This window comes from Sinohyriopsis cumingii, chromosome 3 (genome assembly GCF_028554795.1).
Source record: "Sinohyriopsis cumingii isolate HCF-2022 chromosome 3, ASM2855479v2, whole genome shotgun sequence".
Lineage (NCBI taxonomy): Eukaryota > Metazoa > Mollusca > Bivalvia > Unionida > Unionidae > Sinohyriopsis > Sinohyriopsis cumingii.
In genome coordinates, this window is record NC_142963.1 from 86,794,049 (window position 1) to 86,820,064 (window position 26,016).

The window sequence follows — 26,016 nt, forward strand, 5'->3', positions numbered from 1 at the left end:
TCAGCCTTATTTGCACTCCTATCAGCGCCGCAACACATATCTGACAGCAGTTCATTCATATTTGTTGACTAAAAAGTACTTTCTGAACCGTTCGCTTTAGTACTTGTACTTTATCAGATTCTCACCCCACAAATGGCTTGTTTTTTCATATGAATATTGTCTCTCATACAACAGTCCTAATATATGTTTATCTATTAAAACATAATATATTCACATCGTCTACGAAACAAACAGTTAATGCAGGCTTGTTTATTTTCTTGATAAATTGAGTGTTTACAATGATGGTTTCTAACTGAAATATGTCTCTAAGAAAGCAAGTGGCCATTTAAAGCACATGTATTAGACTTTTGGCTTTTCAGTTCATATTGGATTTATGATTTAGCCATAAAAATAGCATTCGATAATATATATCTATATCTACACCAATATATGTTCATTCATGCATTCATTCATCCATCAGTCTTCAGTCTATCTGTCTACCAATCCGTGTCTATTTCGAATCCCTCAATAATTGTACGTGTAGCCTGGTGTGTGTTCTAAGATGGACATATTAAACTGATAATTAGTATCCACTAATAAAGGTCAAATTCGATAACAAAAGTAATGTTTTCATTCTTACCAAAGTTACTACATAGTATATAGTCTCATGCCATGAATGTGGAAAGGACACATAACTTTACCCTTGTCTATCAATATGGTCTGTTACCTACGCTCTGCTGGCTGCAGAATCCTACAACGACAATGTGGCAGAGGATTGTTGTCTACGAACACAGTTGTGGTTTATATTGTTTTTATTTTTGTGTGCACATGGACATTAATTTTAGTTCCTCCTTCCTAGTTTTAATTAGGCGACCACCTGCTAAATTGCGAATCCAAAATGATAATGCAGTCAATCCCGTATTAAAACCCAGTTTAAAGCAACTGCTGCCTGACAAAGACTTTTGTTTTAGACCCCTTACCCAAAATTATTATAGAAACAAACTTCTGTCAGGTAGTCACCTCTTATAAGAGACCATTTTTTCATCCTTGAGATGGCTACTGAAATTAGGGTTGACAGTTATTACTCATTTGAAACATTATAGTGTTTCCTTACGTTATTATTTCTTTCTAATGAAAACGTTTGAAGTCTACGATTTATAACTCGTTAAAACTAAAACTGAGAGTCGCACAAGAAAGCTTCCGTGATAGCTTACTTGTTTGCGGCTGGAACTGATGTATGTTTTCGCGTTCTGACCAAACATATCTCTGTGCCGACCAAGCATCCGTCAACCTCGAACGTTTTCTTGTTAACGATAGGGACACATACGTCGTCTCCTGTCCACCATCTTAATATAGTTCATACGAAAATCCTAAATATTAGGAGTTCTGTGTCCATTATCTTTCTGTTATCCAACTGAGAGTAACCCAAAGCTAGGACGTTGCATGATCAAACCTATGGTCACCCATATGGCTGACCATTGACCAAAGTGAAACATGCTCCTTGTCACAGCACCAACAATTCACAGATATAAGAGGGAATGACATATTTGCAACTTTAGAAATGGAATTCTCAACAGAAATAATCAAAACAAACAGCCGAAAGCCTGCATTATTTTTTTTGTTTTGATACATTGTAGGTAAATCTCCTTTCTCGATAGTTTCTTCCTTCCAAATGAATCTACATAAGGCTTTACATCTCATAGTTCTGCATTCAGAGACAATAGGTGTTTTGTCAAATCTCACAGTTCTGCATTCAGAGACAATAGGTGTTTTGTCAAATAATAATATAACAAGAGCTTTGCCTAAATTAATAGAGACCAAAGAGACCAAGAGAGTCATGGATTTATCCCAGTTTCTCAGGGAAATCCTTATGTGTGCAGACAGAATGATACAAATGTATTAGATGGTACATTGCCGATACATTCTGATGTGTCCATGATATTGAGTGAGCCATTACTCCTTGATGTATTGTAGATTTTATTGGGTGACAGAAGTTCTTTTGTCATGAAATCCTCACGCCCGGGAAAAGGGCCATCCTTCTTGGGGTCCACGGTGCTCCTTTTCTTCAAGGCACCCTTCCGGCGTCGGTTGGTCTTTACAAACGATGGACAAAGTTTAAGCAGGATCGACTTTAAATCAGCCTGTCAAAATAGAACAATATAAAGGAGAAGTATTCATTCATTAACAAATGACTGACTTATTTATTCATTGCTGCGTTCTCTATTTGATGATGTGTGTGCATGTATGTGTGTCTGATGAATCTATTGACAATAACAATGACTTCAGTATCAGTCCTATACTACAGTACTACCCGTGGTATTCTACAAAACTTTGTTGTGGTTTGACAATGTGTTTCATTGATTCAATTCTTATCCATGTATATTCGGGGAAAGAAGGAAGTAGTAAATAATTGCTGAAGTTTCTTGTATAATTACGAGTAAAAATATTTTATGGATAGTGAAACAGCAAAATACATTCTAACATGATTTAGCCTTTATCTAAAATTTCGTCCCAAGGAGTATAAACTAACTGTTTACAGAGGAAAAGACTGTCCAAATATATTTTATGAATATTTAGGATCAATTTCCAAACTGTTTTTCGAGAACTATGACGAACTAACTCTGCTAAAATGACACTAAGTAATAAGAATAATAAGCATTATAATTTCACCACGGTATGACATTTCTGTGGAAAAAACTTTGACAAAGCCAACTAAAAAGTAAAAGATTACTGGAAATTATTGAGGTCAAGCACATCTACAATGCAAATCAAATTGACGTTGAAAATATCTACACTATATTCCACTATCTATATTAAAAACTCATTGGAATTAGCGCTTAGGATTACCCAAAAATGTATGTTATGAAACATTTGAGATTAAATTCTTTTAAATAAGTCGGGTAGAATTAGAATTTCATATGTATTTGTTATGTGTTAAGACTCTTACGAAACGTAACAAAAAAAAAGTGAGTGTGTGTGTGTGTGATTTGGATTTTTAATGTAGCTTGAACAATTTTTCAGTCATATCGCTACGATGTTTGCAGTGTGGCAGTTTATAGTAATGTCTAGCAGTGGGGCATCATGCCGCAGACACGTAGCATGATGTCCCACCCAGTCACATTATCCTGACACCAGGCCCACCAGTTCTAACACTAACCTCTTAATGCTGAGCGCCAAGCGAAGAAAAAAGTGAAGAAAACAAACTTTGTAAAATTTAACAAATGATTTATTTCCCAATTAAAAAAAGAAGGTAAAAATGAGAAAAAGAACTTACGGTTTAACGAATCAAATCCAAAAATAATCCAAGAATTAATAAAAATAGAAGTCCTAGAAACAAAAAGTTCTAATGAACCTGAGTTCGAGTCCCCATGATATCCAAAATGGAAGGCGATGACGTGTGTTGTGGTCAGCGTCGTACTGATGTGTCAACAGTTTTTTGTTGAATACCAGAAAATATTATTCCAGTTTTTGAATCGTGTATAAATTTCGATAAATGTTTTTGTCCAAGAATAAATTTAGCGCACGAGTATTTCCAGGGAAAATAATAATTTTTCTTTAAAATAAAATAAAATAATTAGCCTTAAAACTAGTCACAACATAAAACACCTGGAAGTCTCCAGTGTTAAGGCAAGTATGACTATTATTTCTCAAAACATCAACAATAAATCTAGCTGCAACGCAAAACATTTGTCCTGATGTGAGTCAGTCCTCTGGAAAAGCTTAATTGATATGTGTTATTTCACACGTATTCCAAGTATGGCCTCGATTCGATTCCAGTTAATGAATCTTACTCTGAGAACGAATTACAAAAATGTTTAAAAAATTGTTTACTACAAACTATCACTGGTTCTGAATCAAGGTCAGGAACTAGGTCAACATTAGATACAGGGTTTCTATAAAGTTTTGTGCTTCACAAATTATAAAAATAGCAGTCAGAACTGAACTCTGTTCCAGTAAAGTTACATGACAGTAGTATGTAATGGAATAAAAACATTTAAAACTAACTAACAAATATTTAAATTAAATATAAATTAAATCATATATACATAACATTTCCCCATTAAGAAAAGAAAGATTTATGTTAAAAAGGTTTCTTTTTATCATAGATTAATTATATATGAGATTTAAAAAAACATAAGAACTCTTATGATTTTTACAAAGTATGCATAAAATAATATATTTCTAAACGCGGGAAAGTGAATCTGCTATTAAACTATCTTTTTTTCTTGATGTGCCTGGTGTCAATATTATATTTCTAGAACAACAAACAAAAAGGGGATCATGCCGATGCAGCAAAATTAATTTATTTAAAGAATTAAAGCATTTAGAATAGACCAGAAGTCTCATGACAGAGAGCTTATATAAAAAAGATTGCAAAGAATAAGATCCGTATAAAAAAAATTGCAAGAACTTTGGAACACAGTGAAGAATACAAATAGTTGAACATGCATCACTTTAGACAGATTATTAACGAAATAAATATTAAAAGTATTATTGAAAAATTACGTTGAGATGGGTTAAAAGAAATATTCAAGGAAAAGATCTTGTAATTCCTATCGTTTTTATAGTTATTCTTACGTTAGTAACAAAACTTGGCTGAAAATTTGCAAATTTTGATTAAAGGATTAACTACAGTTAGTAGTGGTGCTGGCTGTAGAGGCGAATGTTGTGGCGACAGAGGTTATAGAGATAACCCTGATTTAATTCGGTGATAAATTGTTTAAAAACATTAAAAATATTGCAATGTATTTCTTTCACTGAGTTGAAAGAGCAGCAGCAGCATTTCATGGTGCAATTAGTAGTATAATAGTAAGTCAATTAGTAGTATAATAGTAAGTCAATTAGTAGTATAATAGTAAGTCAATTACTAGTATAATAGTAAGTCAATTACTAGTATAATAGTAAGTCAATTAGTAGTATAATAGTAAGTCAATTAGTAGTATAATAGTAAGTCAGTTAGTAGTATTATGGTATGTCAATTAGTAGTATAATACAAAGTCAATTAGTAGTATAATAGTAAGTAATTTCTTTCATAGCTGATAGAGTCATGTTATTCATATTTGCACTGTTCTCTGCAATTGTACTAAGAGGTTTTATGTAGTAACAGAAAAAAAAAACATATCGTTACTATATAACTAGCAAGACAATCTACATCAGAAACAAATGGCACAAGATCATGCTGGTTTATATAATAACAAATGATTGTTTACTTCTTTCCACATCAGTATGCTTTATATCAGACTAGGTAATACCTTCGTGGTCATGAGGTATATTAATTATATGCTTTATATTAGACTTGTTTATAGTTTTGTGATCATGAGGTATATTATATGTTTTAGATTATATTTGGTCATACCTTCGTGATCATGAGGTATATTAATTATATGCTTTATATTAGACTTGTTTATAGTTTTGTGATCATGAGGTATATTATATGTTTTAGATTATATTTGGTCATACCTTCGTGATCATGAGGTATATTAATTATATGCTTTATATTAGACTTGTTTATAGTTTTGTGATCATGAGGTATATTATATGTTTTGGATTATATTTGGTCATACCTTCGTGATCATGAGGTATATTATCTGCTTTATATCATATTTGGTCATACCTTCGTGATCATGAGGTATATTATATGCTTTATATCAGACTTGGTCTTAGCTTCGTGATCATGAGGTATATTATATGCTTTATATCAGACTTGGTCTTAGCTTCGTGATCATGAGGTATATTATATGCTTTATATCAGACTTGGTCTTAGCTTCGTGATCATGAGGTATATTATCTGCTTTATATCAGACTTGGTCTTAGCTTCGTGATCATGAGGTATATTATATGCTTTATATCAGACTTGGTCTTAGCTTCGTGATCATGAGGTATATTATATGCTTTATATTATACTTGGTCATACTTTCGTGATCATGATGTATATTATATGCTTTATATCAGACTTGGTCTTAGCTTCGTGATCATGAGGCATATTATATGCTTTATATTATACTTGGTCATACTTTCGTGATCATGAGGCATATTATATGCTTTATATCATACTTGGTCATACTTTCGTGATCATGATGTATATTATATGCTTTGTATCAGACTTGGTCTTAGCTTCGTGATCATGAGGCATATTATATGCTTTATATTATACTTGGTCATACCTTTGTGATTATGAGGCATATTATATGCTTTATATCATACTTGGTCATACCTTCGTGATCATGAGGCATATTATATGCTTTATATTATACTTGGTCATACCTTTGTGATTATGAGGCATATTATATGCTTTATATCATACTTGGTCATACCTTCGTGATCATGAGGTATATTATATGCTTTATATCATACTTGGTCATACCTTTGTGATTATGAGGCATATTATATGCTTTATATTATACTTGGTCATACCTTTGTATTTATTGAGGCATATTATATGCTTTATATTATACTTGGTCATACCTTTGTGATTATGAGGCATATTATATGCTTTATATCATACTTGGTCATACCTTCGTGATCATGAGGTATATTATATGCTTTATATCATACTTGGTCATACCTTCGTGATCATGAGGCATATTATATGCTTTATATTATACTTGGTCATACCTTTGTGATTATGAGGCATATTATATGCTTTATATTATACTTGGTCATACCTTTGTGATTATGAGGCATATTATATGCTTTATATTATACTTGGTCATACCTTCGTGATCATGAGGCATATTATATGCTTTATATCATACTTGGTCTTAGCTTCGTAATCGTGAGATATATTAGTTGTGGGTAGACAATGTAGGCTTATTTGACTAATTTCTATTAGCCGTGTCATTTTCATAGTCTACCTTTATGCGAATTGTTGAAACCTGTTTATCAGCTTCCTGTTTTATATCTTTTACCAGGTCAGTGTATACATAAGTATTCATTCCTAGTTTAAATGGAGCTGGTGGCTTTATAATTGGTTTTATTATAGCTTACTATACTACCCATGTTCATCACCATATCACTGGGCATTAAAGTACACCATCACCACAAACTACATTGTTTAGCCTAACATTTGGATCTGAAATATATTGTGGATATCTTAATGTAATGTTTTCATCTGAGTTATAACCGTTTTCACGTAAAATTCATTTTTGAAATAACGTTGTCATGGCGCCATGAACAGTTAATATTGTCTATGTTAGTGCTTCAACAACTAAATTATATCTATAATTAAATGCTCTGATTTGGACTCCCTTCAGCTGACATTTTTAAATGCTCTGATTTGGACGCCCTTCAGCTGACAGTTTTAAATGCTCTGATTTGGACGCCCTTCAGCTGACATTTTTATTCAGCTTTCAACTGTTACTGATATTTGGCTTTGTAAGAATTGTCGGTTCTCCAAAACGTTGGTGTACAGCCTTTATGTTCCTCAGATCAGTTAACAATAACGGTAAGAGATGTTTTCCACTTTTATACATCAAATTAGTACTTACAGTAATGGTAAAGTTATTACAAATTATGCAAATGTGTGATATATCTCTGTTGTTGTTTGCTGAATTAAATGCTTTAAACGTAATCGCAGTCGTATTGAACATTCGGACAGGAGTCTTATCATATAGTAGATATGAAATATTTATGTATTTGATTAAGTATAATTTTATCTATTAAATGCCAATACAATATTGTTCATTCTGATGACGCTATACCTACTGCCCAATTTGAATGATTTTGCAAACATTTCACAGCACACGTTGCAGGCTTTTATAGAGTAAAGAATGGATAAAAACACTGGACTGCAAACACTGAAAATGAAGTAGGATTTTGAGACTTATAGCTAGATAAGGGTGAAAATTGTTTATAATGGGTTTTTTTTATATAGTGAAATTGGTTTAAAAATATCAAAATTAGTTAATACGTCTGAAAAATTGGGTAAAAAATTAAGATTTTAATGTAAAAAGTAGAAGTTTATTTCAAATGTTTCAAAGTTTTTAATTAGGCAAAAATTCAAAAATCGATAGAAAAAAATGTTTTTTATTAACAAACTGGTATTGCATGAAGGATTAACTACAACCCACCAACAAATGTAATTATGTTATTCATAAATTGAATGCATTTATGTTTTAGTCATCTGATTTAAGTAATTATCATTAAAGCTTAATTGATATAAGTAAAGAATATTTTACAAAGGAACAAAGCAAATAGACAATCTTTAATAACCAGATTTATGCAATGCGTTACATTTTTTTTAATCTACGAGATTGAGTATAAATGATTCAATAGAAAGAAATTGACTAAATCTGAGAATTACCGTATAGAAGTGTAACCATATTTAGTGGCTTACATACATACCCTAAAATTATCATTAAGAGACCCATAGATAATTGGATTAACAAAGCAATTGGACATGGCTATCCAGTGCACGAAGATATAGGCGGTGTTGAGGTGGTCACTCTTCAATCCGGGGTTAAAGTGATACACCAGGAAGAATGTATGTAGCGGCAACCAGCACATGGCAAATAAAGCAACAACAGTAACCAGCATTTTGACAATCTGTAAGGAAAGTAAAAGTGATGCTAAATGTTTAAAAAAGAAAAGTAAGTCATCATAGTTTCTTAATTCTCTTCAGTTACTGCCGAGCAAATACACTGCAAATGTACTATCAGAAATTGCCCATTTAAGGGAATTTAAGCGATAGAGTAAGATAGAGCATTAGGAGCAATTTTAAAAATAATTACAGATGGTAAGCATCATTATCTAATCGACTGTTACATATTTCTGTTGTTTCTAATAATAGCGTGGGAATGTAAGGCTATTATCACTTCAAATTTTAAAATTTCTTTATTACATTACTAGTGTAGACTGAAAATTGAAAGTATTGGATGATAGGTATGCTTATAGATAGATATAATTAATTGCAAATAATGGTACAACGAAGAAAAGCATGACGGTCCATATGTAACTAAGTTAGATTTTCAATATTTATTCTCCGCATTTGGCTAACGATTTCATGGAGTTATTAACATAGTGGTTGTGATGAGATACTAACAAGACATTGAATTATGTTTTTTTAAAAATATTTTATTCCTTAGTTTTTTTAACTATTTCATCAAAGGTTTTTGTACCTGTATATTTATGAAATATTATGCCAAGTATAAAATTAATCTATATTTTAGAATTTCAAATCGAATGTTTGTTGAAACCACGAAATCAATTTAATGAAATTTTATTCTACTTTGATCAACATCGTGTTCATACGAATTGCAGTTCAGCAATAGACATGGTTAAAATAAAAACTTAAGCCGTGCGTCAAATGCGTATGGCTTTTTAATTGTTGTCGGGGATGCATCAGCAAATGTGCAATAATGTTTTATTCGACATCGCAATTCAGGTAAACAAATAAATAAAATTAGTTTAACAATGAATATTTGTTCATTCTTTTTGCCTGGAACCAAAACATCATCAGAGAATTATCTAGTCCATGCATATTTGTTCTCAAATCTGGCCTAGTCCATATCAATAATTTTAACATGGTTAGACAAGTTTTGAACTCTTCTATCCATATTAAAGTCATAAGGTGGATTAGCCATTATCAAAACCTTTATTAAAGTTGTAATCTGGTCTGTGCCAATTTAGATCAGTTAATATGGAAGTAACAAAATGAAAATCCATGATAATGTAAGAGAATGTGAGAAGTACACGTGTGAATTACTGAAATCTCACTAGATGTAGAGGGGTAATTATTTGAAGTACTGGGAAGTAAACATCACATACGTCAAGTAGATCTTCTGCTGATTCATAAGTACATAGACTAAACAAATGTCAAAAACAGTTTGTATGGTGTTGCTGAGTCTACACGCGCACTGTCAGAATAGAATTGTACTCAGCACTATGAAGTTTAAAAATGAACCCGATTTCAATCAGGCTTGTGATAAATATCGTTCTTGCAGAAACTGCTGGTAACGTACGTGACTAGTTTAACCTTTCTACGGTTTTAGGAAGTGTAATGAAATTATTTATTTGTAAATTCATGTGTAAAATAATAAAATTTACATATCAATATTTACATTTTGATTTGATTTTGAATAGCGTTTCATACAATAATCAACGTTAGGGTCATACATGCATTACTGCAATGAGGTAATTATTGATTCCACTTTTATCATATAGTGGAATTAATACAGATACCTAATAATATAGAATATTCCGTTTTGTGTCCCTTGAGCCGAACTTTGTAGCTCTCCTCCTTTATCTCGTGTATTACCCGTCAAATGCATCTTATGTGAAAAGACATGCTTTGTACCTACTACTTCAATCTATTACATTAATTCATTGATGAATCAGGCATGAATAATATGAAACATTTGAACTGTACATGTGCACCTGAAGAAAATGTCTTGGTTTCTTATTGTTTTCGTTTCCACAGATTTAAATAATTTTGAAGCGAGAAGCTTCAAATCGTATATATTTTGTTGATGATTATAGTCCCTCTGTAAGCAGTGGACATACATTCTTCTAATAATTTAAAACATCCGTGTTACTTCCGGCCAACATCTGTACTCGAGTTGTCATACCTTCGAGCAAACATTTTACCTTCATCCGGACAGTTCATTCACAGACAACAAGAGTAGATTTCATTCAGACACTGCAGTAGCAAAAATAGACCAGTTTTGTGATACCAGATAATCGATGTAATACAGTTAACATAATGATACTTAGAGTGAAATGTCAGGCACCAAAGATAGATTCAAAACAAGCTTTCATGTAAGTTGTTATTTTTTTAAAAAGATGTTTGCTAGTATATTACATTTGTGTTCCGTAGAGTTTTTATGAAAATGGGGGGGGGGGGGGAGGGTGAATAATGGCCAATCGTTTATATTGGATTCCATGAAGCTATAATTAGCGATATGATGAAGAAAGTACAACGCATATCTAAATTTAAACAATAATTTGATAGTATTTTGTGTGTCATACACAATGCAGAGAAACACAAGTTTAATCATTTATGATCATCTATGGTTAAATCACTTAAAAGGATTCTGAAATGACTCTTCCTTTTTAGTAACTAATATGCACTCATGAAACAACAGAAAGCATTCTGCATTATGTTTCTAAACATTTTTCTGACTAAGATATTTAAATTTTAAACTGAATTCGTTCATTAATCACATTAGCATAACTAGGCATTAAGAAAGTTAGATAAAATAACTCATTGAATAAGCTTTGAATGGAAAGCAGTTTTTTAATTTTTGTAAATCTGTCTTTAAACTGTATCATTAGCATCGAAGAAAATTGGTTGGCTTCAGATACCCAATACTTATCTTTGTACGATCAAGTCATGCCACAAAACTAATTTATTATTTCGGTTGTATCTAGAGGATTTTTGTTATCAGTAGGACATAAAATTGATGCCAAGCGATTTGGGTGGATATTGATTCAACTTACAAGTGATGTGAATCACAGGTGTACATCAATACTTTGAGGGAAAATTCACATCACTGACGCTTGACTTATAACCATAACTCCAGATTGGGTTATTGCCAAGTGCCAAGTGCGTAATTGACTCGTTCGAAACAAGATCCCTGGTCAATTTTATGCAAGTTCTGTCCCCGAAACGGGTTAGGTGGACAAAATCATCAAAGTTTTTCGTCCCCATGGAGAGACAAAACAGGAGATCAGATTTTCATTTGCAAACATTTGAAATAAAGGTCAAAGGTCATAAAATATCCGAAATTATGAAATAAAATTGAACAAACGGGATAAATCCATAAAATAAATTTAAAATAAATTTAATGCATTCACCAAAAATAGCGAGATGGTAAAGTAATCTTACTAAGGGGTTGTTCTGGCCCAAGACCCTAAACAACTACAAAAACAACTGTGTTGAGGCAATAACGTCTATTTCATAATCGTTTACTCGCCGAGGACATGCCGTTAAATCGTTGATGTTTGATCCAGAAACACCCCTTTATAAGAATACTGATATATTGCATTCTAATATTTCACACAAAATTACTATACCTAACATTCAAACACAATTCCAGTCCGATATTAAGAACTGGCTGTGACATGCAGGTCAAACTTCTGATCAATAAAATGAATGCGCTATTAATATCTCGCTGAGATTTTAAAAAAATAAATAAATAAAAAAAAATAAAAAAAAATAAAAAAAAAGGTTTGCTTACACGCTCCAAGGAAATTAGTTTCTGCATATCTATAAGAGCTCTGTAGCCGTGAGGGTATGGCGTACGGACAAAAGTTAGATGACTAGTGGAAACTATTTCATGTGCTCTAGTCCAGAAAAATGCGATAGTAATAATGTCTTGCGTTCAGCGACGGAAGCTAATATAATTCGGGGAGCCCCTGCGATGCACTGCAAAGACGTGAGCTACTTGTACGTGTAATTTTAAAATTGTTAAAAATCTAATTCCAGGTGCAACTTGCCTGGCACCTCCGAGCCTCAAAGCGCCCGGGGTTCGCTTAGGGGGTGTAATTTATTGCAAATTCTCGCGCTCAGCGATCCAACAAATGCACAATTGAACATCTCGTTTTCCACTTTGCGATTCACCAGGGTGTGTTTACGCACAATGGAAAAACAAATACACCAATTACCCAAGATAAGAGATATCCAACGTCATCCAACCTGGCCGTCAGGTACTACCTTTTGCCATTTTTTTAATAATATGGTAGCTCGTACTGTGATTTATATTTCACATAAAATGTACTGAGTATCGTTTTTCGTATTTCACAACTCTGTTCGGCATCATATCTACGAGCAAATCGTCTCTGACTCGCAGTTCCTGTATCATATCAAACATTATAAACTTTTCACCCCTCTGATAAGTTCGAAGTTGAATTTTATTGTAAGTCGCTATTGCTATTTTACATGAAGTATTTTTGTTGTCGTATTTTATTGTTGATAAAAATACCTATCCCCGACATAATTAACAATAATGAGTTTGTGGTTTTGCAGGCTGTAGCAATTCCAACTGTTATTAGTAATATTGGAATATAATTCAGCGCGCTTACTATTCTGCTGTAATAGTTTCTGGTTCGTTGACAAAGTAAAGTTTTTTATGGTAACATTTATAGCATTTGATCAGCTCGTCTTTATCGTTGTCTTGAAGACCAGATGAAATCTAATTAAGTCTAATGAAACTGTTTCTGTAATTATTTCAATATCCGTAGTAAAAGCATTTTCAGCTGAAACCTTATCAATCAGAGCACTACATTTTTTATTGACAGGATCGGCAAGAAACCCTCTGTACTCATCATACACTTCCGATGAGATATCATCATATCTTATATCTGGTAAAAAGGGGGCTGTAAATGGAAGGTTAAAATGTGTTGGCATTTCAGTAATATCATTGACTCTATCACGATAAATATCTTCTATTGCGTCGATATAACTAACAACATATGATAACCGATTCAGTTTAAAATTTTTAAGTACTAAATGTTGCCTGAGGATTGCATAAACTGTTTCAAAACTTTAAAGACCGCGAATATCAGCTTGGTGGGTAGATTTAGGTATCCAGCATTCAGCTCTTTAATATTTGTGTATTTTGCTTTTGTCAGTAACTTTACAGCTTCTTTTGTAAAGTTTTTCAACGCAATTTTTTTTTATATAGAACTATTGTGTATTTCATAATCTTCGCCAATTCCAGATTTCACAGTTATAATATCGTCAAGCTCTTGATAAAATATATCTCGTTCGACATCATCATATAACTCAATTCTAGACTAAATTTCTGATACTGCATTTAGTGTAGCATTACTGTGATTAACGTTATAGTATTCGTTACCGCTTGTGAAAGAGTCTATCAAAATTTGATATACTGTTGTTAGTATGTTAGTGTCTGTGCTGTTATCTACTCTTTCTAACAGCTTCTTTTTATCATAAAAGTCTATACCAAGTACACGAAATACTATACGTCCTTGAGCTTACGTGTTTTTTTAGAAACTTGTGTTTCCTTGTTTCAGGTAGTTTTGTCAAGCTCGTCGTGAATCTTCTTTAGTCGCACTAACTCTGGTTTCTTACCACCATGACATTTTATTTTTACAAGGTTACATTAATCATAGTCAAAACATTTTCTCTATTTAGCTCGCGTAGTGTATTTATCAAATAGTTTTTCAACCTTTTATCGCTACTTCTCGCAGTCACTTACAGGACAGTATTACTAATTATATCAAAGTCTCTGATCGCGTACCTCAGTTGAGGGCCTTTCATTCATGAAACCCTAGCAAAATTGTCGCTGTTCTTAGTTAAACCTGGTAACGTAAAAATTATTTTTTTCATTGGAGCAATTCTATCTATTGCTTTTGCATCTTCCATATTCTCTAGGTCTAGCTGATCAAAATCAACTATTTTGACCTCCGTTTTCGGGTTTAGTGTAAAATTATAAAACTCTTCTGCAACCCTGATCGATGGAGGATTAATAAACATTATATACTATGTTACAAGACTATGCTCTTAAAATAAGTAACATTAAAGAGTGAAGACAACAAGCTTTGTAAAATGTAACTAATAATTTTTTTCCCAAGATTGCAAATTAAAAAACATATGAAAAGAGAACTTGCGGCATTGCGAATTAAATCCAAATTTTTAATCCAAGAATAAAAAACACAAGCCATATCAACGAAAAGTTATAAGTAAATCACAGTTCAAATCCCGATGAAAATCCAAAATGGAAGGCGATGTTCTTATTGTTGTAGGTTTTAACGCCATTTTTCAGCAGACGATAGGCTATACATGGCGGCCAGTATTAATGGCGGAGGAAGAACCCGGGAAATCCCTGGAAAGAACCACCGACTCTCGAGAAGCTACTGGCAAGCTTTCTCACATACCCACATTGGCTGAATCCGAGACTCGAACCCACGCAGACAGAGGTGAGATGGCAGTGATCCGTAACGGAAAGCGCTTTAGACCACTCGGCCACAGAAATTCGTATTCCTTTGTTTAATTCTATATAAATTCCGGTAAATATCTTTGTCCAAGAATTATCAGAACACTTTAGTATTTCCAAGAAAAACAATCACTTGAAATTCAATAATTTGAAGAAAATAAAATTTCAGTCCCAATCTGGACACGACATAAAACAGCTTGACTTCTCAAGTGTTAAGGCACGACTCATAGAATTCTTATCATAATATAAGTTAAATGACAAACTAAAAGGTAAAACAGATTCACGGATGGGGGTCAAGAGTTCATCCTTCTGGAAAAAATAGATGTTTGTGTACGAATTAACACGTGCCTCACGTCAAGCAGTCCAGGTATGACCTTGACTCAACTAAATGATTCTTACTCTGAGAAAGAATTAAAAAACGTTGTTTACCAAAACTGTCACTTATTTTAAGGCCACCAACTATACAGAATATTCTATTACTATGTATTTACATTAATGAAATAAAAAAATCAATCAAGTCAAACAGAACTGAACTTAATTCTGAAGAAAAAAACATCTAGTCCAGTAAGCAATATTACATTACAATAACATGTAGTGGAATAAAAATATTTAAAAACTAACAGACAAACAATTAATTTAGATACATAACAATTATAATTATCTTAAAATCACAGCGTAGGATCAAGTGTAAATTGCGGAGAAGCAGTAGTAGCATTATCCTGAGAAATATCATCAAAACAATAACCCAATCATATGTACAGCTATCCCGTGTATTATTGTTAGATCCTTCTAATTTCCAATTATAAATGTATCAGGTATTAGCATTTACTGAAATTTCCATATTGCTACGGCAGCTGGACAATATATTTTAATCCAAAGGTTTTATATTTCTCCGTCTGTGATCCACTCAAACCCGCTAGATATTGGGCTGTTAAAAGCAAACAGATATTACCTATGTTATAACGTTAGGATTAGCTGCAGCGTCAGGTGCAGTATCAGAAGCCGCTATAAAATCCAAATTGTATGTGATCAATAATTATATTGCCGACAACACGAGCACGAAAATCTCCTATGACATAAAAAGAAGAACCACAAGAACGAACCGCAATGTTGTTAGGGGTGGGTTCATAGGCCCGCTGCTAGCAGGGATATCTAGAATTTTTTGAACCAAATCTGTGAGGGATAGGACGCAGAGTGCAGGTATACACAATGCGAAGACGGACTCGTTGAAGTCTCAGCGGATGACTGATGCTACCGGGTACACGAAGATGAAATCGTCCGCGTTAAATAATTTTCAAATTTGAAATTGCTGATAAACCTAAAGATGTCAGCGAATTTATCGGAGTATTTTCCAAGGACGAACTAGCAAATAATTCACCAACTGCTGATCAAAGCTGTGTTTTTTAAATACAAGATTTCAAGGACGGTTCTGGAACTCACTGTGTAGCTCTTTACAACAACACTATCGATTCGTTTGGCCTTCTTTCAAGTGATGTTATCAAACAGTACATCTTAAAAAAAATAAAAAAAAATAAATGAACTATAACTAACTCTAATCAGCTTCAACCGGTTGGAACTACGGCTTGTGGTTATTATTGCGTTATGTTTCTCAACAAATATCTGGATCCGATAACGGATCTAAACACAACAATTTGTTAAAGCTTATTGTGCAATTTGATCCGTTTCCTAGTACAGCAATAACTGTAAATCGGTATTTGGATCGTAATTTTCTCTGACATCAAGTATAAAAATGACAATATAGTGTCTCAAATGCAGAACCAAAACCAATAACCTCAAGGAAACAACAGAAAGAACCGCTAATAACCGAAAATGCTGAAAAGCATTTGTGATATATATGGTAAGAGAAAGAGCACGTTCCTTAAACAAGATAAATCTGGTGATACAATCACTGGTGGTTGTGCGATGCAAACCCAGAATGCTAGTATTCCGACAATAAGGTCCGATGAAAAAGTTATCGACTGAAAGTTAACAACTAAAAACTATATGAAATTTGATTGCGATGATTTGAACAAAGACGTGTGTCTGGAAAAAAATAAGATAGGTGCTTATTACTAGCGTTGTAATCACATAGTTGTCATCGGACCAGGATTAGATACACATAATATTATTGATAAATTACTAAAACCATAGGGAGGTTGGACATTGCCAGGACATACATATACCGGTCTGTGTTATCCAATTGATCAGCAACTCGCCGAAAATGACGATTCGTTACCAGGACAAGAACCTTTCAATCAAGTTGATACGATTGTGATGCGTCATAATATTTGTTATCGACGACAAACTAGGTTGCGATCGGGTTATGCTTGACGAATTACGAGAGATGAAACCAGATGATATGCGAGAACGAGTTGATTCAAAGTTTGTTCAAGGTATCACTGGAGCAAAATATGAACTTGGCGTTGGTGTACCGGATAAACTTGCGTCAAATATCAGTGGAACTCAGAGCGTTCTTGTCATGAGCTTCACAACCCTAAAAAAATATTCTCTTCGACGGAAGGTGGTCGCAAACGCAGTCGAAAACATCCAAACGGTAGATCTCGCAGATATGCAGAGCATTTCCCAGTACAATGATAACAAAAGTTATTTGTTTAACGTCATTGATATCTTTAGCGAATACGCGTTTAGTGTTCATGTTGCTGATAAAACTGGATCGACGATAACAGATGCGTTGAGTGACATTATTGTTTAGACGGAGCGAAAACCATATAAGATTTGGACCGGCCATGGATCAGAGATTTTTAGCAAAAAGTTCGAGCAGTTTCTGAAACAAAACAATAGAAAAAGTATGTTACCGGTAACTTAGGAAAGAGTGTCGTTGTCGAACGAGTTAATCGTACGATAAAAGAAAAGCAGCTTACAGCAAAAAACACTAACAGATACATTGATGATCTACCAGCGATGGTATCATGTTATAATAAGACTAAACCCAGTACAAGAGGCTATAACAAAATCAGGTTCTTTCAAATGAGAACATTTTGTCGCAGACAAAAGTTTAAGGTTTGTGATCGTGTTCGAGTTTTATCAACGAAAAAGATATTTGAAAAAGGTTTTACCCGGAACTGGTCTGAAGAAGATTTTGTCATCGACAAGATTTTAACTTCAATACCGGTAACGGACAAGCTCAAAGATCTTGCAAACGAAGATGTCATAGGAAGTTTATATGAGTAAGAACTTCAAATAACAACACAAGATACATTTATTACACTGGACAACAAATTTTTACAAAAGTCATGTTACTGAAATAAAATTAGTCAATTCTTATCAATTTTTATGTGCTGAACACGAATATGACAGTCAAATTGCAAAATTGGCTCTAGTTTTTTTGTAATCTGCAAGAAATTAATGTTTACATAACGAAATGCATTCCAATAGTAAAAGGTCAACTGTAATAGCCTACCTATAAAAAATCAAGTCATTGACTACATCTTAGATTTCTTCGCCTGTCTCTTGTACAGCTGTTCGGGAGCATCTCTGAGGAGTGTCCAGCAGTAGTCAGCCAGCATTGTAGTGGACCATTTTCCCTGGTATCTTTGTTCCATTGTTGCGATATCTTGATGAAAACGTTCGCCGTGTTCATCACTAACAATACCACAGTTGCTAGGAAAGAAATCCAAATGGGAATGAAGGAAGTGAATCTTTAGAGACATATTGCAGCCAAGTTTCTTATACTTCATCAACATGTCTTCTACTAGTTCCTTATAGTTTTCTGCCCTAACATTTCCGAGGAAGTTTGTAGAAACTAGGCGAAAAGCATTCCATGCTTGTTTCGCGTCACCTTCCAGCAAGTTGTTGAACCGGTCATCTTTGAAAAGCTCTCGAATCTGAGGACCCACAAAAACTCTCTCTTTAATCTTTGCTTCGCTGAGTCGAGGGAATTTTTCATGCAGGTATCGGAATGCTGGCAAAGTCCGGTCAATGGCTTTCACGAAGTTCTTCATCAAACCTAGCTTGATGTGAAGGGGTGGTAGCAAGATTTTCTGAGCCTCAACCAGAGCTGGGTGTTGGATATTCTTCTCTCCAATGGCTACATTCTGCCTGTGAGTCCATTCCTTCCTCATGTAGTGCATTTCCCTTGCTCGGCTATCCCACTCGCATAAGAAACACATGTATTTTGTATATCCTTGCTGCAGTCCCATTAAAAGGGCAACTACCTTCAAATCACCACAGAGGTGCCAGCTGTACTTGTTATACTCAATGGAATTCAGTAGCTGCCTTAAGTTATCGTATGTCTCTTTCATGTGGACAGCATACGCTACTGGAATAGATGGAAGAATGTTTCCATTGTGCAAAAGCACAGCCTTGAGACTCAGTTTCGAAGAGTCCACAAATAGTCTCCATTCTTGTGGGTCATGAGTGATTTTTAAAGCATTCATGAGGCCCTCAATATCGGAACAGAATATCAGATTACTTTCCTTTCTGAAGAAAGGCTCCAATTGCTGGTGGCGCTTTCGATATGCAGTAATTGTGACATCTTCTTCTAGAAGATTCCATTGTTGGAGTCTTGATCCTAGCAATTCTGCCTTGTTCTTTGATAAGTCCAAATCACGAATCAGGTCATTTAGTTCTTCCTGTGTTATTCTGTGTGGGGTTGATGATGCACCACAGTGAAAATCTGGATCACTGCATGCTGATGGACCAGGAGAAGAACAGGTCGACTCACCTTTGTCTTCGTCAGATGAATCAAGAGAATATTCTGCTGGAGGTTCTGGAATAGGAAGTCCCTCACCATGTGGAACTGGTCTCAATGCAGACGGAATGTTTGGGTAGACTATTCTCGACTTCTTTCGCTTCGTTATTCCGCCGGAAAGAGGAGGAACCAAGCAGAAGTAACAGTCATTTAGGTGGTTGCTTGGCTCTCTCCACACCACTGGGACTGCAAACGGCATTGATGACCTTTTGCAATTCAACCACTGTGAAAGCTGTGTTGTACATGTAGCACAGCATATATGCGGAGCCCAAGGCTTGTCTTGGTCACCAACCTTGCATCCGAAGTAAAGATGATATGCCTTCTTCACTTGAGAATTGATACTTTTCTTCTGGTTGGCAAATGTCACTTCCCCACAAATATAGCAAAAATTGTCCGCGGTATTAACACACTTTCGAGGCATTACTGTTCTTTATTGTACGTAAATGGATAAAATAATAAGTTTTATGTAACAGTAGCTTGAACTGTCTCGCACAACGTCTAAAATATTTTAAATGCTGAACCTATCTGATTGGGCTTTATATAGTACACTGCTTACGTCAGCTTCAGCAGCCGCCTGGCATTAGTATAATAGGCCTACACATGTATAGTACACTGCTGACGTCAACTTACTTCAGCAGCCGCATGGCATTAGTATTGCATTGCATCAGAAAATGATGCAATCAACTGTGGATGATGTGAGCATGATGGTATTATGCAATGTTACATCATTATTCCGGATGTTGCTGCAGTCCTACTGGAGAAATTTACACAGTGAAACATAGAAAATGAGGTATATGAATATCTTCAAAACGAGAGCCAATACAAATTTTTCACGGTTATATTCGTGTTCGGCACACCAAAATACTACAGATTAGGGCCTTTTCAAGTCAGTAATGATTTCACTGTTGACCAGTGTTATCGAACGAGTGATAAAAAGACGTGGTAATCGAAGTCGGGTCAAATGGCGCGGTTACGGTGATAGTTTTAACGGACAGTTGGATACCATCCAGTGAAGTAAAATATCTTTGACTAGATCGCTAGCGATCCAATTAGATCACCGTAGATCTTTTCATATTTTAACATTACAGACTTACACTTAACGGGTCTGCAAAACGATATCATATATCGTCTTCGATATTCTATTAAATCTTTCAAAAGGTTCAAGCTCTTTACAAAGATAAAATCAAATTTTATGTTTTTGACGACCATATACTTCGAGTTGTCCAATAAGTATAGACGACTTAAGCATTTCCCAAAATATCTGTTGGTCTGTGACAGTAAAATCAATGTGTGTCTTTTTAGCAAGATATAGCTGACATTATATCGTGATTGTGCTGGAACATAAACTTGTTCTTGTTGAGGTATAATTCTAGGTTCATCGGTAAGTTTATCAAATGGTACAGGAAACAAAATTTGCTTCCAGATCGAACTCAGAGTTTTTGCAACACGGTATGAATCACCATTATTAATCAGTGGACAACTAGCGGTCTGAGGTATACTTTGTGTCATATGATCAAGATCATCTCGAAGATCAGACAGTCGTTGAAACATATCATATTTAATCAGCGACATTATTAATGAAACTGTTATCTAATAGAAGTAATAAAAATGCCAGACGAATAAGGAGTATTGTCAGAGCTAAATTATTGAACATGAAACTGCTGTTTGACGCGGTTAAAGTTGTCATGAGCAACACAAAAACAGATCTCAAACATATTAATCTTACCAATGGATTTGATCCTTACTCTGCGTTTGATGTACTGTTAACAGATTCTGAGGTACTGGAACTTGAAACAGAAAATATTTGTCAGATATGACAGGCAAACTGTCATGAAATGAAATGAGCTCAAGTTGCTTGACCTGATACAATCTTAGGGATATTCTAAAGATTGATTTGTGATCAGCAGTTTTATTTTAAAGAGTCAAATAGCATGGAACGGTTTATTACTCGAGCTAACGTTGTAATCATACATCAAAATGAAGAGGCTATAAGAAACATGTTTCGCGGCGATGTTTACGCGATGACCTACTTCGAAGTAAAACGATAAAAATTATCTTATTTTGCTCAGCAGTACTCAACAAGATCGCATGTTGAAATTTGGTAAGATTTGGAGTACGTCAGAGAAGCTCTAAACAAATATGTCAACTGCTGTTTGACCAACAGCGATATTGACGCTATGTTAAATGGTAAGTGAATATCGAAAGAAGATTCTATCACCGCTCGTTTTTGAGAAGGCAGATTTTGTGGTTCCACAAGCGACATCTTTGACTGAAGTTTGGTGAATATTAAAATGTTTTGCGGCCACGTATATTGCTGAAAATGATTTTCCTCACCTGTGATATATTATGCTAAATAACAGATTTTTTTATAGGATTTTTGAAATTAATACCACCTACTCGTCCACGTCTAGTATTTTCCTCTGGTTTAGCAATGTAAAAATTTTCGAGACGATGATCCGTTTTGATACCGTTGATATGATCAATGACAAAACCAACAGGGATAGCCCCATGAAATACCTCATAACCAAATTTGTGTGATTTATATAAAATTTGATTAGTATCAGCTCTTTATACTGAAACTTGAAAATATCCCATGTGACCAACACTAGCACCAGTGGTAAACCTGTTGTTCAAAAACTAGTACCAAATCTTCTTGACAAATGAAGATATATTTTACATTATAAAATCTCAAACAGGCGCTTTATCATTGTCTAATACTTCAACGTGTGTTTAAGTTTAATCATTCGCGTTCGATGAAAGATTATACCGACTCTAATTCTGGACTAATATCAGCTGCAGCAACAGAATTTGAAGAAAAACAACTTTCTTTAAGCTCGTGAACAACAGCGTCTTCGGAAAGACCGTAGAAAATATCAGAAATTGAGTCAATATTGAAATAGTCAATAACAGTGCACGTCGTAATAAACTTGTAGCATCTGATAATTTTGCTAGTATAAAAGGTTTTAATGAAAATCTTGTCGCTATACATAAGAGAATGACAAACGTAAAGTTGAATAAACCAGTTTATACTGGTATGGCAGTGCTTGAGATATCAAAGACATGAATATACGACTTTCATTAAAATTTGTTAAGGTTGTGAGCGGCCTGATGCAGAGTTGATATATACAGATGCTCACTCGTTGATGTATAAGATAGAGTTTTTTGAACACCGGAATCTGTTTGATCTGTCGGATTATGCAACAAATAGTGGATTTCACTGCGATGACATTAAAAACGTAATAGGAAAGTTTAAAGATGAAGTTTCTATGAAAATTATAAAATGTATTGTTTAAATTATCTGATAATAAAGTTTGAAAACGAGTAAGGTAATAAAAAGAAATGTGGTCGGTAAGGTAATAGGATTTGATAATCAGAATTCGGCGTTAGACGGTTTTCGTGGCCATGTTGCAGTGACTTCAATAAAGTCAAATTGTAATAAAACTGAGACAGATGTTATTTTAAAATCTGGTCTTTGCAATTTCGATGATAAAAAATAATGCTCTGATGGAATTAGTACATTTGTGTTGGGATATAAAATGTCTGATTGTGTTGAGAGTAGCAAGGTGGACTTTTTAGATTGGTTATTGCAGTAAATTGCCAGCGATTTTATTTAAAAAATAAGGATAGCAAATATTTTGTGTGAAATATGAAATGTAAAGGAAGATATTACGGTGGAAGATACCACGTTAAAGATGTAGAGAATTCTCTTCCAGGGTAAACATATGACGATTATATGACGTTTATACTTAACAACGAGAAGTATAGCACGTACTTCACAAATAGAAACAAGATAAAGTTGTCTCTTGTTTTTAACGATTATTCAGAAAATTTGATAAACTTTCTCTGATCACAAAAGAGCTCATTAAAACTATTGACAATCTTTATAATCCAGTATCGCAAAACAAATACACAAAATTACAGTAGATGATGAGCGAAAAAAATGTTATGTTAATAAGACAATAGTTTCGCATGGAAACTTTATCAAAATGTTAAAACCTGATTGTCTTATCAGCGGTAAAATTAATATGTACTTGTTCTGCCATCATCATGAGAGTTATATTAGTGCAGAAGCTGAAACGTTAGACATATCTAAAGAAATCTCTAGCAATTTTGTGTGAAACATCAGATAAAAAAATTTGCTAGCAATTTTGTGTAAAATATATAAGTAGTCTTATGTTAAGGGATGTTCCTGGATCAAACCCTATTTTGTTTGACGACGGCGACGATTCAATGACATGTCCTCGGCGAGTAGACGAGTATGGAATGGTCGCTGCTTTTTCAACAAAGTTGTTTTAGTAGTTGTTTAGACTAACTTGAGGGGGCTTTGGGCGTGGGGAGAATTATGTTGTCGTTAAGTTCACAATAGGGTTTTCGGCCTGAACACCCCCTTTTTACGACTACTGGTAATAATGTAATTACAGGACACTTATATAAAACTAGAACTTTAGCATTTATAATATTGTACATAATTCTGAAGTCCCAGTTCTCCAATAGATTGTTTCAAAGGTATAGATTGCAATTTCTTTCTTCTGAAGTTTAACTTATTAGTGGCAATAAAAAAATAAAGTTTCATATACCCTTTTGATCTGGTTTTTTTCGTGTTAGATTCAAGCTCTATTTTGTCGTGCCGTTGTATAGAGATCAGGCAAAAGTTAAAAGGAATTGAAGCTGTAACATAAAGGTATGTGAAACGTATCTAGAAAACTAATTGTGTCAGTTAAAAAATTAATAACTAAGCTGTATCTAATACATTTTGTGTTTCTTCCCTGAGTAGAATAAAATTTCTACTGATTTCAAGATCAATATGACTGAAAGTTATCTTCATATCTCATGTGTTTCAAAAATTAAAGAGTTAGGTTTTTCTTTTAAATTCTAGAGATGTGAAAGTTACCTCTGTTAAGACAGAAAAATATAATGCACGGAATCGAAAGAATGCTTAATAAACCAACTACAGTCCACATTACACAACCATATGTAAATTGGGTACCGTACAATAGATTGTTGATATGCAGTCACTCAAGGACAATAATGTATATAAAGACGTTTTAACTGTGACGGATGTTTACTTCAAATATGCACTGGCTAAGATCTATATATAAAAGCATTCCAAAAAGCATACGCCTCGATGAAGAAAAGACATTTTACAACCCCATGTTATTGGATAAAGAGAACGTGTAGCAGTTTTCACTTACTCTAATAAGGAAATATCTGTAAAGGAATGATTAACAGGATGTCGGAAACAAGAGTGAGAAAATATTTCACTCAAAACTACCCCACCCCCACCCAAAAAACCAAAAAACCCCCAAACAAACCGCAACAACATGGACAGATGTACCAACTAAGTTAATTGATAGACTTAATAATTCTTGACACAAATCAAAAGATATTATTCCAATTCAAGCATGCAATCCAAGAATAGATTCACCATATCCGTCAACTTATTTCGATATTTGATAGCTGAATACTTCATGACAGACTTAGGACTTAAAATAAAAATATGCATTTGCAAATGGCTTCTCTGCTTAATTTTACTCAAGAAATTTAAAATTTGTTTAGACATGTAATTTTAGATAACCCTGCTCTGTATAAACTGGAAAACATAAATGGAGATAATTTTGAGTGATATTTTTTTTTACAAGGAGGAATATCTGTGTATGAGAAACGAAATGTACTAGTTATCAAAATGTTTTTAAAGACACGATAAATGAAGGATACGAATATGTACTAGCAAAATGGAAATTAAATGATGATCTTTTTATTAGTTGAGAGGACACTGAAAAGATTGTATCACTAATATAAATGACGATCATGTTATTGGTCATCCTAAAATGAAAAGATTTACCAAATAATATAAAATTAAGAACATACTTTGTGGTACATTGAATAATGAATCTTGATTGGTCTCACATCAATGAAAAGAGATATATATATATATATATATATATATATATATATATATATATATATATATATATATATATATATATATATATATATATATATATATATCGAACTATATTTGAAGAAAATAATAAAAGAAACTTAAAGAGGTTGTTCTACATAACTCATGCTAGATTTGACAATTATAATCGTAATTAGAACAGAAGACAGATACAGACATCCAAAAGTATATACCATTCCTTATCTACAATTTTCAGGCTATTATTTTGTGTCTATTTATCATGATGTTGTTGACTAAAAGATAAGATGATAACACGCAATTATAAAGATGCATGTTGTTTGGTATGGATTCTAAAGTGGACTTGAAGTTGTTATTACAGATCCACACCACCTGAGGCAGTTGCCACGATAAGGTGCATCCAGCTTGATTGATTGATTGATTTCTTAAATTATAGAGGCGTTAGCACAAAGTGCATGTGCCTCTGGTTTATTCCTGCACTGCAGGATGCTAATTGTTCCTAGGGGCAG

The 26,016-nt window shown here is 33.8% G+C and overlaps 1 protein-coding gene across 1 annotated transcript in view; it reads right to left on the reverse strand.

The window, feature by feature from the left end:
• Positions 1 to 1,579: 1,579 nt before the first annotated feature.
• Positions 1,580 to 26,016, reverse strand: part of LOC149803245 (substance-P receptor-like) — a 125,976-nt gene continuing 101,539 nt past the window's right edge. Inside the window, exons 2-3 of the mRNA XM_089952893.1 lie at positions 8,323 to 8,523; positions 1,580 to 2,120 (exon numbers count right to left, since the gene is read on the reverse strand). Of these exons, the coding sequence (XP_089809019.1) occupies positions 1,848 to 2,120; positions 8,323 to 8,523 (474 nt within the window). The 3' untranslated portion in view covers positions 1,580 to 1,847. The remainder of the gene's footprint in view (positions 2,121 to 8,322; positions 8,524 to 26,016) is intronic.